This window comes from Podarcis vaucheri (assembly GCF_965113315.1).
Source record: "Podarcis vaucheri genome assembly, chromosome: 10".
In the NCBI taxonomy this organism is placed as follows: Eukaryota; Metazoa; Chordata; class Lepidosauria; order Squamata; family Lacertidae; genus Podarcis; species Podarcis vaucheri.
This window is the reverse complement of record NC_138748.1, coordinates 19,964,555-19,977,976: the sequence shown is the minus strand read 5'-3', so window position 1 is coordinate 19,977,976 and position 13,422 is coordinate 19,964,555. Positions and strand designations below refer to the sequence as shown.

Here is a 13,422-nt window from a genome sequence, read left to right as displayed (position 1 = left end):
AGCAACCTCTTTTGATGATGCAATTCCAGTGCCAGTGAGCTTGGCCAAAATGGCCTGGGAGCCACATGGGGGAGACCAAGTGTGCCTAAATAGAGATTCCACAGCTGGAAATTCCACAGCCCTGGCCTAGATTCTGGAACCATACCCTACAAATCCGTTTGTTGTTTTTTTCCCCATGTCAGAGCACAGCGGCCATTTTGGACACCCCAATCTCACGCCCGCCCCAAGTGCTTTTTTCAGGACCACAATATTGCGCACTGTCCCAAAACGCCCATTTTTGGGTGCTGCGCTCTCATCTGGAAAAAGCATGTCTTGGACTTTGCAATCACATGACTAGTGCAGGGGAGGACGCATGATCTGGTTTGGGGACTCGTCATGTTGGAGGGTCTGTGAAACTCCATCCTTAAAAGGGTAATTTCATTCCCCTCCCTTTTAAGCTATAGGAATGACGTTAAGATCTTGTTATTTTCTGATGTTATGGCGTGATGTAATATTTTTATCTTCTAGCTTTCAAACTGAATTCTTTTTAGCGTGATCTTATTATAGGATACTGCTTTTTAATAACTTTAGAATCATTGTTTTGATGTGCGTTGGTGATTTTGTAAACTGTGTTTCAATCTACTAGCAGAGAAAAGCAGGGAGGAAACATTCAAATAAATGAAATCCAGCGCTTTATGATAGAACTCATTGCTGATATATCTACTTCTATTTTTCTTATAGATCAGTTTCCAACTTTATCTCAGAATGGATCATGCAGACCATCCCATTATCCTCACACGGACCTATCTCCCATCCTGTCTACTGGAGACTCTGATTTAGCCAGTCCATTGTTGCAGACTAATGTCCACATTGACATAAGCGCCTTAAATCCAGACTTGGTCAAAGAAGTTGAGCATGTGGTTATTGGTGCTGATAGCCTGATAGTACATTTCAGTGAAGTAATAGGAAGAGGTAGGTGTTGAGTCTGTCATCTCAAGCCACACATCTCCACAGTCGTGCATCAAGCATCAAAACGTTTAATTGGTGCTCAGAATTACTCTTGCGAATAGTTGTTTTAACCAGCTGGCAGAACGCGATTACAGTACATTCCAATTGTACCACTAAGGGAAATTGTACCACAGTAAGAGGGTCATAGCAGAGAAGACCCTCCCTTCTCAAGTCCCAATGTCTGGCAGGCATGGTAAGGCCTCCAATGATCTCAGGTCTGGATTTTACAGAAAGAGGTGCTCTCTCAGATAGTCTCATGTCAACCACCAACTCGTGCAGGCTGTTTAGGGCTATTTTTTCTTTGTCTGATGCATCTGATTATCCTGTCTCTAATAGTTTCATCTTGTTCCCCACCCCCTACAATGTCTACGTCTATTTTAATGAATTTATTGAATCCCCATTTAAAGTCCATTGTACAGCAATATAGCTTGTGGCAGTGGCTTCATGATGCATTATGCAAAGTATTTTTTCTCTCTCTACCTGGAATCTGCTGCCAATTAAAGTCTTGAGTATATATCATCATTGTCCTTAAAGGTAATGGGAAAATAAGAGTCAGCGCTGACTTTGTGCAAACCTTTATCTATGGGTGTAAGAAATAACAGAAGTCTGGACTTCCTGTTTGGGAGCAAACCCAGCAGGTTGTCCTCTTAGGCGCTCCTGCGCCTGGGAGGGGTTCCAGACAGAGATTAATGGGGCATGCCTCCCCTTACTTTTCAAGGGTATTGAAAGGGCACGACCTGTGGTCATCAGTTAGTGCCTTTTCTTTGCAAGTGGTGGTGGAAATCCCCGTCTCACAGATGAAAAGGCGAAGTCACTGGGCACAATGGCTCTGTCCAAGGACAGCCCCAGTGAGCTACTGTGGTGAGCTGAGGAATACCTTTGAATTTGGACATAATTGGCAAGTGAAGAGGCACCCCCCTGAAAAGATCCTGATTTATGCTGCAGGAGAAAATCATTTGTTTGGAAAGAATGAAAGATGCTAATTTCTACTTTGCTTGAAGGAATGGAGCGGAAGGGAGGCAATATTTTGAGTCTTTTTCTTTCTTTCTCGGGATCTGCATTATCTACCTTCCCCAAAAGTACTGGAAGGTAAAGTTTTTGGGAAGAGTGGACTTTAAAGACACCTCTTTGTGATGTCTTTATTTTATAACTAAGGACTTTGCCTGAAAGAAGACGGAGAGTAACAATCTTGAGGGACTTTTGAGAGATTTTGACCACCTCTTGGAACTTCATATTGTGATATAAATATAGTAAATAGTAAAAGATTGGTAACAACTGGATTGACTGTCTGTTAAGCACTAGGAAGAGAATAAACTGTGGAGTCGGATGTAATGGAATTGAGGATCGGCAGGATGGACTGCAGAAAGATTTATTAGTTTAGGTGGGAGGATGGAGAGGAGATATGGATTTTGTTGATTGTTAATTACATCAGTCCACCCCCTTGAAGGTTAAAGTTGGAAATGAGAACAGTGAAAGGGACAGGAAGGACCACGTGTACCACCTTGACTGCTTTTGAGACTTTCAGACAGAGAAGAAGAGAGATGGATTATGTTTATTTATAAATGATTTATTAATGAATTGGTAGTATGTAAAATTAAACTTGGCGAAATGTGAAGGGTGGGTGACACTGAGAGATTAGCAGTGTTAGAGGGAGGCAATGTGTATTACATATTTATACAAAAAAAATATATCTAGGGGTTTCATTTTCACCCTCTGCATGCAACACCAGTGAGGCTGTTTTTTATTACTGGGGCCAGACATCAGACAGCAATGTTCAAGGCCACGTTAGGGAGGAATGTGTGTATGTTGTCTGGGAGGAAGCAAGATCTCTTTTTCAAAGTGTTACTCAAGAGGTAACAGAAGGAAATGTTTCAGAATAGATGAATGACTATGACGGGTAGATAAAAGAGGATTTGCCCTACTGGACTATTTTGTTATAAAAACGTATAAAAGCCATAGCAGAAATTGGTAACTGAACAGGTGATGTGTAGGGAGAAGGGATGAATGTATATTGAAATGATAGTCGGAAAAGTTATTTTATTGGGAGCAGCAAAGAAGGGAGGAAAATAGAGGGGACAGTGGGGGTGGGTGGGAAGTCAGCTTTTGAATTTGTTTTGATTTTGTATTAATTTGGTAACAGTTTGTTCAAAATTATGGAAAATCAATAAAAATAATTGGCAAAAAAAGTAACAGAAGGCTAACCTTATTCTCAATGCAGGGCATTTTGGATGTGTCTACCATGGAACTTTGTTGGATACCGATGGCAGGAAAATCCACTGTGCTGTGAAATCCTTGAATAGTGAGTCATAGTTTTTCATAGCGAACCACAATGAATTTCAGAGTCAACGGAATCAGCTGCCTTATCAAAATGCACTTTCACACCCTAGCAATATTAGTTGTATATGGGCTATTTTCGGACGGTGTCTTGCATATAAAGTTCCCCGAACAATTGATTTGTCTCACCATGTCCTTGTGGAGGAAAATTCACATCCTTACCCCCCCCTCCCCCCGGATAAATAGAAGATTAAAGGAAAGAAAGAAAACATGCTGGTATCATTTTACACACTGCTGGGCTGCTTTGTATTCATTTTTTATGAGTGAGACAGTTGGAAACTGCAGGAGCAAATTGGCACACACTAGTAAATGGCCTTCTTCTGGCTCCGCACTTGGGACATTTCTATTTATTATTTCTAGTCTATGAAAAAGGAAGGGAGGTGCAATAAAAACAAGGAAAGAATTCTGGAACTACAAATGTATGCTGTGAATGTGTTAAAGTATATTCTGGCCATGATAAACATTCATTCAGCTATGCAGATGACAATTCAAATTCAGTTGGCTATAGGTATGGAGTTCTGCCTAGTTCTGCAAACACTTAGTAATGTTTCTTATCTGATTAGACACGCTGGATATAATATTTAGAGGAGGGACTATTGACCTAATATTGAGAGAGAAATCAGATATTATTTAATAAATGTGTATTTAAAAGAGTTTTGTTTCGTTCTGAATGCGGGGAGGGGGGATGAGGTAAAGGGTAATATTTGACACAATTTCAGTTGTGTTAAAATGTGCTAGAAATTAACTGTACTATGGTTTGGTTTTGCTACTGCATTTCTCAGGGATTACAGATTTGGACGAAGTATCCCAGTTCCTAAAAGAAGGAATCATAATGAAAGATTTCACTCATCCCAATGTCCTATCACTGCTTGGAATTTGCTTGCCCAGTGAAGGGTCTCCTTTGGTTGTTCTTCCTTACATGAAACATGGGGATCTTCGGAACTTCATTAGGAATGAGGCTCATGTAAGTACAATCCAGGATGTGTTTCAGTGATATTGTAAAGTTGGCCATTATACATGACTGCAGCTCTGCTCAACCTAAACACATTAACTGATTTGTTCAACCTTCACTTTTAATCGTGGTTAATACAGTCTGGGTTTTTATCATATCTTTCTGCCATGGAATAATAATCCAAAAGAATGGTTTAAAGCCATGATGTTTTCCAAACAATAAATAATTTCCTTCCTAAAATATGCCACAAAACTGTCATCAAACAGCTTTAAAAATGCCATCTGTGCATATAGCCATTCTTATAAATTAAAAGTAGGACTGCCAGTCAACCAAGAAAGGCAACAACCCTGTAATAGCATGATATTATATAAATGTAATTATTACCTTTCACTCCTAAGCATTCACTGGCACAAAATGAGTTCCCAGGATCTGTCATCTCACTAACTTTTATTATATGATTCTACCTTACAAATATTTTTGTAGACTGGGAATATGTAGCAGTACTATTCCCCCTTACCTGGGAATAAGCCCTATTGAATTGCATTGAACTTTCCTATGAGTAGATTAGGATTGCATTATTTTTTTAATGCGTTGCCATTAAAACCAGATGCTATGTTTCCTCCACTATGCAAAGTTTCATTTTCAAAAAGCTGGTGGTAAGACATAGGGCAGTAGTTACCAACCTTTCAGGGTCCCTCCTTGTGAAAAAACCCAAACCCATCCACACAGACCCACAAAGGCAACATTCCCTACCTCTCAAAAAACCAAATTCAGCCATACATCTTTCTCCCAACACACAAACTCAGCAAGGCAAGCAACAATCCTCCACACCCAAAAAAACAAATGTAGACAGGCAATATCTCTTCCCTCAGTCCTCAAACAATAAAACTCACCTAGGCAGCATCCCTTGAAAACCAGCCCCACCCATGTAATTTAAAAACAAACAAACCCCCCAAAATCAGGAGGGACCAGAGATCTTGGTAGCATGTCAAAGGAGGTGTTTGTGGCTGGCTGATCATAAGCATCATGTTAATGACCCCAGACATAAACCTAATGACGTGCTTCATCAATTGTATTTTGAAACTGACTTCTGTACTATGGTTTGTTGTTATCAATTATTAAATGTCCTGGTGTATTATGTTATCTAATGAAAATTGCTGCCCATGTTTTATAGAACCCAACAGTAAAGGATTTGATTGGATTTGGCCTACAAGTGGCAAAGGGAATGAAATACCTCGCAAGCAAAAAGTTTGTCCATAGAGATTTAGCAGCAAGAAATTGTATGTAAGTACAGCAATCTGATTCCACAGTCTGGTGGTGTTTGGCTAAAGTAATGCTTGAAGAAGGAACGTTTCACATTGCACAGCTTTATTTGTTGCTCTCGTGTCATGCCATTCCAGTGTAGAGCTCAGAAACTCTCTTCCACTGATGTAAGCTATACAGTGGTGCTTCAGGTTACAGACGCTTCAGGTTACAGACTCCCCTAACCCAGAACTAGTACCTCGGGTTAAGAACTTTGCTTCAGGATGAGAACCGAAATTAACCTGAGGCCCCATTAGCTAAAGTGCTACCTCAGGTTAAGAACAGTTTCAGGTTAAGAATGGACCTCCTGAACGAATTAAGTTCTTAACCCGAGGTACCACTGTATATCACTTGTGCAGCACAATCCTGTGTGTATTTACTCTGAGGCAAGTCCCAATCCATTCTGTGTTGCTTCTAGGGAAGTGTGCATAGGTCCACAGCCTTAAAAGCATTTTTCTGGGCAGAATTATTCCACTGAAATGTTTCTGCTTAAGAGAGCATTCTCTCTTCCTAAAAATGCCAGGGCTTACCTTTAAAATCCTTTGCTTCCATGCTCCTGGCTGAATTGGACACGACAAACTGTAAATGTTACTCACACACGTCAACAAAAATAAAACAGTTTCTGTATGCAAAATGAAATGAATAAAACTTCCACAATCTATTATAAACATTCCTCAGCTCCCAAGCCTCAGTGAATCTACTTTTGTATACCCATATAACATACAATGCATTGAAGGACATGAGAAAATTTGAGGGCTCACAACCTATGGTCAACAAGTTGTAAAATCAATTGTCGTGTGTAACCTGTTGTAGACAATGTTAATTGCCAGGCACATTTTGACTAAACAGTTGCCTTCAGTGACATAGATTCAAAAAGGCTGATTCCAACATTAATCCAGAAGGTGCAGTGTAAATAAATATTCATGTTACCAAACGAAATAATGTACTAGGGTCTTCTACTCAAACATTTGAGGCGTTCCTCCTTCAACAACAAAAATGTATTCATGCTTTTCTTCTGTGAACACATTTTTTTAGGAAAGAAAGAAAGACACCTTTGTCAGATTTTATTGCTGCCGGTCCATTTGATTTAGTGTTTGCACACACAAGCTCTCCAATGAGCCTAGTACAAAGGAGCTTAGGTACACAGTTCCTTCACTGTGTACCAATGAAGGAACTTTTTTTGCCATAGCACAGCACCATTTTTAACATGTTTGCTTGTACACAACATTGTGAACTGTTGCCTTTGGAGTGCATGCAGGTGAATTAACTGATTCAAAAGCAATTGTGGCTTCATGTCACCATGATAGGTGACAAATTACCTGCCAAATTTGTTTTAGAGAACTACAATTTTCCTCTTTTAGTTTCATTATGCAGTTGCTAAAGTTACTCATCAAATGCACATCTTCCCTATGTTACTGCACTGAAATAAGCACGGCTGAGTTACAGAAAGAAAATAAACCAAAGTTCTGTACAGAGGGTCTTTCTGTACGTGGCTTTGCTTTGACCTCTGCTATGCAAGAATTTTTATACCTAACAAAAATTATGCAAAGAATCTTATTAGCGTCTGAGTGACCAGACAGTTTAGTTCATACAATGAAAGATTGGTACAATAGCTGTCAGCATTGTTAATACTGATGCATCGCCAACATTATGAATTAATGAGCTTAACCACATTAATTAAAAGTTCACTCTCAAGACATGTGGTGTTTGAGTTCAGTTAGCATAAAAATGTGACTGTCCCTTTGTAGATGAGTGTGCAAACTTTTAAAAAGTGTTATTTAAGTATTAAGCACATCAGTAAAGCAGCTCCATATTTACTATTCAGCTTGCAGATTTGTTAACCCACTGGCTTATTTCACTTAGTAGTTTTTCATTTTGATGAGGTTCTTCTAAGATATGAAAGGGGAGAAAACATTCAAGTTATCCAAGGCCATTCAAGTCTGCTTTGCAGCTTCAGTTGCCAAATATAAAAGGGGAAAAAATTACCTAGCGAAGAACTAGTGAAAGTGCCTGTGGTCAGGGATTGGCTGTAACTTTCCTGCCAACCAGAAATACGTTATACTAGACCATGACTGGCATGTGGTGATATGGTTGTGTGATTTGGATCACAGTGCATGCTCAACTCTTTTTCCATCGGTCTCAAGAGACAAAGGAGTGCCCCTCCAGGGGTCAAATCAAACTGCTGGAGAATCACAGCGCCTGCCGTGGTTGCAGAGACTGGTAACTCAAAGCTGCTGTCTCCTGTATTGTTTTTGCTGCGTTAGCAGCACTGAAGTGACCTCTCTGGGGTGCAAGCTTGGGCAGTGTGTATGGAGGACCTGGGCTACCCAGATGGCAAGATGTATCAGAGTAAGATGCTTGGCAGGAGACGTGCAAGGCACCACCCAACCACCTTAGGGACTCCACTCTGGATTAGCTTTCTCCTTCAACTCAGCCCACATGTACAGAGCAGGTTGGACAGTCTTTTTGATATGAGCTTTTCCTCACACCTAAACAATTATAGATTTGTTATGCCTATATCAGTATTTTAGATAGAAGGTAAAATACTGAGAATAAAAATAGCCCAATAGTGCAGCAGCTACAAGGAATTTCCATGGTGCAAGCCACCCTGAAATGAGCAGACGTCGCCCTAAGCTTACAGGTGTGCTTATCCACAATGACGGTGTCCATTCACTTTAATGGTGTTTATGTGGAAACTATGTTTATTGTTGGGTCTCTGGACCGTAATAAAGATAGTTGTTGTTGTTGTTGTTGTTGTTTATTGAAAGACACACTACATAATAGATGTTGTGGGCAATGGTGTTCATTATCTCCAAATACCAGATCACTGCATCTTAGTTATTAAGGAAGTGCCATCATTTTAATGGTAATATAAGCATGTTTATTAAACAGATATTGCTGTCGTTTGCTTGTTTATTATTTGTTGAAATATGTAACATAGCCTTCCAAAGCTATGTCCTCAAAGGCATTGTGTTGCTTCATTTCCAGATAATGGTATTTATCATTTCTCTAGGTTGGATGAAAAATTCACTGTCAAAGTTGCTGATTTTGGCCTTGCTAGAGATGTCTATGATAAAGAGTACTACAGCGTACACAATAAAACAGGAGCCAAACTGCCAGTAAAATGGATGGCTTTAGAAAGTTTGCAGACTCAGAAGTTCACTACAAAGTCAGATGTGGTAATATGTCTATAATTATTTATGTAGCTCTTGCTGACTTTCCACATTTCAAAGCATTCCTGGAAATATTAAAGGAAAAGAACGACATGGTAGATTAATGCAAAAAGCTAGTAATCCTAAATCAGAACTAAGATTCAGCACTTTTAGCTTGAGGAATAAATCTTGACTGGTTTTCTCTTTTTTGCTTTTGGGCAAATATCCTCAAACCACAGAATTTTAGACATGACAGCCGTGGTTGGCAAAAATTTAGGACCCTGCCTGTCTTGATGGTCACACCCTCAGTCATAAGCAAACCAATTTGGAAGAAACCTGTGACAAACTTGATCACATTAGCCAATCTCTGAGGGTTGGTCAACTTAATCTAACCAGATCTATTTCCCACCTCCCACATCTTAAAATTCTGTTTTTCTGTTTGTGAGCTCCATAAACAGTAGAGGGACTTGTCCCAGCCTTTTTCATCATCGGTCCTTGTTGAGAAGTGTTGTGGATTCCAAACTGTGTGTGTTGCTTTCCTGGAGTCTCTCTCTTCACTTGAAATGTTACTCTGTTCTGGGTAGAAGTTCCCTTATGGTAGACATGACATCATTCAGTGTTGTCCAGCCCAGATCACCTCTTTCTTCAGCCAGCATGCCCTTTGATTATGCAAGATTGTAATTGGTTCTAGTTCCAAGTAGAAACCCTTTACCAATAGTGAAGGGTTGTCCTGTCAAGATTCAGATTTCTCGGCTAGTTTTGTTAGTGTAAATAATATATATCCCGCCCTCCCCAGCCGAAGCCAGGCTCAGGGCGGCTAACAACAATAAAATAACACAACATTCTAAAATCATTTCATTATAAAATTAATTCAAATCAAATTAATGGCAACCATTGGGCTAGAGTTCTGTGAAGATTGCCAAAGGAGAGAGTCAGGCTGTGCCCTGGCCAAAGGCCTGGTGGAACAGCTCTGTCTTGCAGGCCCTGCAGAAAGATGTCAAGTCCTACAGGGCCCTAGTCTCTTGTGACAGAGCGTTCCACCAAATCGGAACCACAGCCAAAAAAGCCCTGGCTCTGGTTGAGGCCAGCCTAACCTCTCTGTGGCCTGGGACCTCCAATATGTTTTTGTTTGAAGACCGTAGGTTCCTCTGTGGGACATACCAGGAGAGGCGGTCCCATAGGTACGAGGGTCCTAGGCCGCCATATAGGGCTTTAAAGGTTAAAACCAGCACCTTAAACCTGATCCTGTACTCCACCGGGAGCCAGTGCAGCTGGTATAGCACCGGGTGAATGTGATCTCGCAGCGAGGACCCCGTAATGCTCTCAAGACATTTTTATATTTTAAAACTTCTAAGAATTTTCTCCTAATGTATGTTGCAGCATGTAGAACTGAATAACCAGCGTAAAGACCAGCCTTCCCCAACAAGTTATCCTCCAGAAATTTTGGAGGCCAATGGCTGGAAATGATTGAAGGTGTAGCCCTGGACATCTGAAGGACCCCAGCTTAGGGGAAGGCTGGTGTACATCATTAATGTTCTTAACTCTTGGTTCTCTCTATTGTTTACAGCACAAAGTTTAATTCAGCCATTGCCAATGTGGTGCCCTCCAGTCCAAAACTTCTGGACAGTACCTGGTTTGTAATGGCTGGTTTAATTTTTTGAAGGTTAAGCCCATAGTAAAATGTGTGTGTGTGTTTGTGTGTGCTATAGAAAGACCCACGCTCTTCTTTGTTTTTTGTTAGTGGTCCTTTGGAGTATTACTGTGGGAGCTGATGACAAGAGGAGCACCACCCTACCCTGACGTCAACTCTTTTGACATCACTATCTACTTGCTACAAGGAAGAAGGCTCTTGCAGCCTGAATATTGCCCAGATCCACTGTAAGGAAATGGTTTATAAAACCTTATACAAATATTGCCAAGTTTTAGGGATAATGCTCTATAGAGGATAATTCACTTTCCTTGTCTTTCAACTGCAGGTATGAAGTCATGCTAAAATGTTGGCATCCAAAGCCTGAACTACGGCCAGCGTTCTCCGAGCTAGTTTCAGATATATCAATGATCTTCTCTACTTTCATTGGAGAGCATTACGTTCACGTGAATGCCACCTACGTAAATGTGAAATGTGTTGCACCTTATCCGTCTCTTTTGTCATCGCAAGACAACATAGATAGGGAAGCAAATACATGACCAAGCACGTTTTTATCATCATGGGGTTGGAAACCATAAATCGTGGCCAATGACTTTTTTTGTCTGTTGGTTTCTGTGAAGGCACTGTGTTTGTTTGTGTTGTACAAATTGCACTACTTTGAGGAGACAATTTCATGTTGCTGAAAGCTATGGATTTCTGTTTTGTCCAGATAAGAATTTTCAAGTGTGATGGGCAACCATAGCACCAACAGTGCTATTGCAACACCTAATCTAATGCCAGCTATCATTCATTTGTGAGCAATCTAGCTGCTGCTATAAATTACATCATGTACAGCAGATGAATTCATAGATTCATCAGTAACTCAGACTTCCAGGCACTTAACAAATGAGCTAACACTTGGTCAGCAGTCTTTTGCTGCCTAAGGTTGCAAACAGTTATCTCATCTCTGTTGAAGATTTGTTTTGCCTGCTGTAGCAATTTGGCTGTTTTGAAGGCATACAGTGACCAAATGGGCATTTATCACATAGACCAAGGACCACAATTCCTGTTTTTGCAAAAGAACACAGTATACTAATTGAAATTATCATGTGATAAAACTATTGCAACAACTGGCATTCCCATTCTGCAACGAGGTTTAAAACTTAGAAGTCTCTGCAACCAGTAGGTTAAACAAATTTGTGGCCAACATTGTAGAGGCTTAAGAAATCAGCTGAGTAGTAACTCTAAATTTTAGCAACAATGGCTGTGTGTTAATCAAAGGATTTGCAGCAGGAGAAAGGAGAAGAGCTCAAACAAAGGAAGGGGGGGGGGAGAGATCAGCCAAACTTGAACCAAAAGGAGTGCAACTGCTGCTAAGCTGGGCATGCCGTTGAGAAAGAACTGAAAATAGATTTTGACATAGCCCATAACTGCTTGATATATTTGACTGATTCCATGGATTGTGACATGCCATATATGTCTTTAGAATAACGACCAAAAATGCAGGTTTTTAAAAACAGTAATTTAAATAATTTTGTAAACTGCTCTTAACTCTTGAGTGTCTTGTTTTGTTTCTGTTCCTGTGGAGTTCAGTGCATTCTACTGTATAGACTGTTTGACGTAGGATTGATAGCTAGTTTTGTTGGTGTAAAACCTTTCAAAGCATTCTATTTTTATATTGAAAAGTTTTATTTTTAATTAATCTATATATAAAGGTTTGCACTGTGAACACTTAAAAATATGTTACCAGCTTTTCATTCATAAGTTGTATAGAGGTTAAAAACTTTATTCTGTAAAAAAAACCCAACAACTGTAAAGGCCAGGAGTTGACTGCATGCCACATCCACCCCAAGGGTTAAAATCCCCATTGTTGGAATTAAAAACAACAACCCTGTTCTAAGACCTTTGAGGAGGCGATGCTTATAAAGAATCCAATTATAAGGGAGATTTATTGTTCTTGAAAAGAGAATGCTACACTGAAAGATTTATGATGAAGTTGGAGTGGGTAAGCAAACTACTTGCTGATAATACTGGATTGTATAAAATTGCCACTTCCATTCCAGCAACAAATATTTCATGCGCGCTGAGAGCAATGTTAATTGTGAACTGCCTTAACACCGAAACTTCTGCTGCAGGCAAAAAGAAGAAAAGGAAGATCCTAAGGGGGTAAGGAAAATTGTGATGCCAAGGCTTAGCACAGTCATTCTAAACCTGTGTACACTTGCTCTGAGGAACGCAGGGAGATGGGGAATGTAACAGTTAGACTATTTATGAGGAGAAATTAATGTTGTGTCTGGGACACTTGTAAATAATACGTGATTCTTGTAGGGATTTGATGTTTGTACATTCATACAGTATACTTGCCAAAAGATGGATGGTACTTGCCTTTATAATTGTGATGGACCTAGCAAACTCAAAATAAACCTAGAAGTTCGTATGCTGGCTGTTTGTTTTAAGTATGCATATAGCTGTTAAAATGAGAGTGGTTTTCGTCCTGCCAAGACTTTGAATCAGTAGGACTATGGAGGGGATGTGGAATGATTCCCACCCCATAACCTGGACAGAGGAAGCGGGTGCCTTGCAAATTGAGACTAAAAAGAAACAGACAACTTAAGAACCCGATACAATGGATTGGCTCCGAAAATGCTAAGACTTGTGCTAGAGCAGGAATGGTTAACCTGAAGCCCCCCAGACATTGTCAGACAACAAACTCCCATCTTCCCGTAATATTGGCCATGCTGGCTAGGACTGCTGACAACTGGAGTCTAACATCTGGAGGGCGAACACTTTCCATTGCTGTACCAGAGCACTGCGTGAGAAAATGACAGTAAGGGTGCTTCTAAAAAGGGGCCTCCTGTTGCAAGTGAGCCATAAGGATCTGATATTTATGTGTTCTGGTTTGCCATGTTAGCTCCCACACTCTCATTTTTTCCCCAGTTGTGGATATTCATTGCTATTCCATGGTTTGCTGTTCACACTAGTGGGCAGAGCTTGACAGACTGTATCTTAGCTGCCTCTCAATCCTTCCACCAGCAGCTTTTTCCATTCTGGGTATGCGCACAGGTGAA

The 13,422-nt window shown here is 40.3% G+C and overlaps 1 protein-coding gene across 3 annotated transcripts in view; it reads left to right on the top strand.

Moving 5' to 3' along the window:
* MET (MET proto-oncogene, receptor tyrosine kinase) overlaps nucleotides 1-12,796 on the top strand; it is a 99,247-nt gene extending 86,451 nt beyond the window's left edge. For all 3 annotated transcript variants that reach the window (XM_082239468.1, XM_082239467.1, XM_082239469.1), the window contains exons 15-21: nucleotides 721-951; nucleotides 3,206-3,286; nucleotides 4,104-4,285; nucleotides 5,448-5,557; nucleotides 8,589-8,754; nucleotides 10,469-10,605; nucleotides 10,704-12,796. In XM_082239468.1, coding sequence (XP_082095594.1) covers nucleotides 721-951; nucleotides 3,206-3,286; nucleotides 4,104-4,285; nucleotides 5,448-5,557; nucleotides 8,589-8,754; nucleotides 10,469-10,605; nucleotides 10,704-10,914 — 1,118 coding nt within the window. In that variant the 3' untranslated portion in view covers nucleotides 10,915-12,796. The remainder of the gene's footprint in view (nucleotides 1-720; nucleotides 952-3,205; nucleotides 3,287-4,103; nucleotides 4,286-5,447; nucleotides 5,558-8,588; nucleotides 8,755-10,468; nucleotides 10,606-10,703) is intronic.
* Nucleotides 12,797-13,422: the final 626 nt, after the last annotated feature.